Source organism: Pseudochaenichthys georgianus, chromosome 1 (genome assembly GCF_902827115.2).
Source record: "Pseudochaenichthys georgianus chromosome 1, fPseGeo1.2, whole genome shotgun sequence".
In the NCBI taxonomy this organism is placed as follows: domain Eukaryota; kingdom Metazoa; phylum Chordata; class Actinopteri; order Perciformes; family Channichthyidae; genus Pseudochaenichthys; species Pseudochaenichthys georgianus.
Window position 1 is genome coordinate 7,121,555 of NC_047503.1, and position 2,669 is coordinate 7,124,223.

The 2,669-nt window shown below is 47.6% G+C and overlaps 1 protein-coding gene across 1 annotated transcript in view; it reads right to left on the reverse strand.

Moving 5' to 3' along the window:
* Positions 1–1,637: 1,637 nt before the first annotated feature.
* The window catches only part of LOC139434644 (uncharacterized), a 214,817-nt gene continuing 213,785 nt past the window's right edge, over positions 1,638–2,669 (reverse strand). Inside the window, exons 4-6 of the mRNA XM_071204617.1 lie at positions 2,423–2,552; positions 1,992–2,317; positions 1,638–1,830 (exon numbers count right to left, since the gene is read on the reverse strand). Of these exons, the coding sequence (XP_071060718.1) occupies positions 1,638–1,830; positions 1,992–2,317; positions 2,423–2,552 (649 nt within the window). The remainder of the gene's footprint in view (positions 1,831–1,991; positions 2,318–2,422; positions 2,553–2,669) is intronic.

Sequence of the window (2,669 nt, forward strand, 5' to 3'; positions counted from 1 at the left end):
TCGAGGTGCTCACTGCAAAAGTAGAGCAATGTTCTACTTTTGCCGCCTCGACGGAGGCGTCAGCCAATCAAATCCCTCGTATGTAAATCTGACAGTGCAAGAGCTAGCCAATCAAACCGCTTGTATGTTGGGAGAGCCAGACCGCAGTAATTTCCCATGTCCAAAAATGGAAGACAAAATTATCGTGGCGGTAGGGAATCACCCGGTACTCTATGACCAGTACCTCTTTACCTACAGGGATACAAACCGGAGGAGCCAGGCATGGAGGGAGGTGGCAGAGACAGTGGGGGAAACTGGTAGGTTTTCGCCTGTTTGGGGAGTTTATATCCAGTGTACTTCGTTTGAATGGACAGCTAGCAAGCATAGACAGTATATTTAGCCAGCATGGATGTAGCATGAATGTTGCATAAAATAGCACCATAGACATTAATGTATACATGTTCATAATATAAAGTGTGACATGTAAAACCTTTTATGCAATTAACAGTGATAAAGGGATTTGGTTTTCATTAATGGAGGAACAATTTAGTAAATTCTTCAAGTAATTAACATTATTATTTCATTTCATTAGAGGAAGTATGCAGGACAAAATGGAAGTCACTGAGGGACAGATTCAGGAAGGAGAAAGCCAAGGAGAAAGAGGCAAAGAGAAGCGGTGCAGGGTCGTCCGGGGGATATAAGCCCTGGCGTTTCACGGCAGTGATGGGGTTTTTAACCCCATTTATCATTGACCGTGAGACGTCCAGCAATGTCCCCCGGCAAACCCTGCCTCCATCCAACCTGGTGCCAGAGGCAGAAAGCCAGCCAGAAAGCCTGCCAAGTGTCAGCCAGCCGGCCGACAGTCAACAAGCCGAGGCAAGGGAGACAGGACAGGAAGAGGTGATTGTTGAGGACCGGGACCGGGGAAAGAGGAGAAGGGGAAGGGAGATGTCTTCCTTCGAGAAAGGCTTGATGTCAGCCATCAGTCCTCTGTTTGTGCCACCACCTCAACCTCATCCTCCACCACCCCCACCAGTAGTGGTGGAGGATGAGGATGAGTTATTTTTCAGGAGCCTCTTACCTGCCATGCGAAGGCTGTCTATTGCAAAGAGGACAAGAGTCCGATTTCAAATATACACGTACATTTTTGAGGCAGAGCAGGAGATGGAAAATAACTGATTTTTGCAATTCACACACATACTACACCACACTTTTTTACACTTATCCAATCATCACACACTTACACAAATAAAAGTTATTTAAAAAGTATGTTATGACTGTACTGTGTCTTCACTTGTTCATGTGGTTTGTCAGTTGCAACATACCAGAAGCTTCATGTATGTCGATATATAACGACCAAGGGTCCCTTGAAAAGCGCTATATAAATATCATTTCTTATTATTATTATAATGTGCCGTCTTCTGTACAATTGTCCATTTGAAAACCTATTGAAATCACGAGTGGTTTATCAGTAAAAACAGGGCTGAAGGAAAAGTTGTTAGCAATATCATAATATCAATTCAAGAAACATGTTTATAAGGAATGTTTATTTTGAAATGGCTTCATTTGGAATATTGCTTTTTAAAGACAATATGGGTAGCTCTTAAAAAGAGCTTTTTGGTTTGGAGGCTCTTAAAGAGCCGTGGTGAGTGGTGACCCTACACCACATTATGCTGCCATGGCACTGCACCCTCCTCATTGAAATAGGAGCAGAAGTTCTCCCGCAGTTGGAGCGATCTGGCTGTGGCGTTGTTGGAGCCCATCCTCGGTGCATCACACAGGGTTGGAGTATCTGGAGCTTCATCCATGGACTCCTCGACAGGTGTGCGTGATTTCCTTCCTATCGTCTTCCTGCGAGGAAGTTGTGCAGCACACAGGTGGCCTTCCACACAAACTCTGTCTACCTCTGGGCTGGTGGTGATGACACGCCGGAAACATTCTCCACCGAGATGAGAGGATGCCAAACGCACATTCAACCACCAACCTGGCCCGGGCTGAGGCGGTAATTGTACATCCTCCTCTCGCGTGTGATCTGGCGTCCAGGGAATGGACGCAGCAGGTTGTCCAGCAGCGGAAAAGCCTCATCTCCAACGAAGACATGGGAGAGAAGGCCGAGCCGCTCTGCTCCTGGGATGACGGTGTCAGGTGGTAGCTGCAGACTGCCATCTCTGAGGCTCTCTCCAAAAGCGGAATTCCTCAGGCTGCCACTGTCGCTGCTCCTTCCAAATCCTCCGACATCCACTACCCTGAAGAGGTACTGGGCATCCACGACAGCCAGCAGTACCAAGGAGTGGCTGGACTTATAATTGAAGTACAGGGACCCAGAATTTGCCGGAGCCTGGATCACCACGTGCTTCCCATCAATGGCACCAACGCAATTTGGAAAGTTCCAGCGCTCCTGAAACTCAGCAGCGATGGCTCTCCAGTCCTCCGCCTGTGGTACCGGCATGGTCTCCTCAACCAGCGCGGTCCAGATGGCACCCGCAACCTCCCTGACGATGACAGCCACTGTTATATGACCAACCCTATAGCTGAATGCTATTGTCCTGTATGAGTCACCGGTTGCCAGGTACCTGAGAAAAAAGTAATATACATGATTTAAAACATAAAACAATTTCAGACCCCACACACACCCACAAAACACGCACACAGACCACACAACACACCCACACAGACACACAGACCCCACA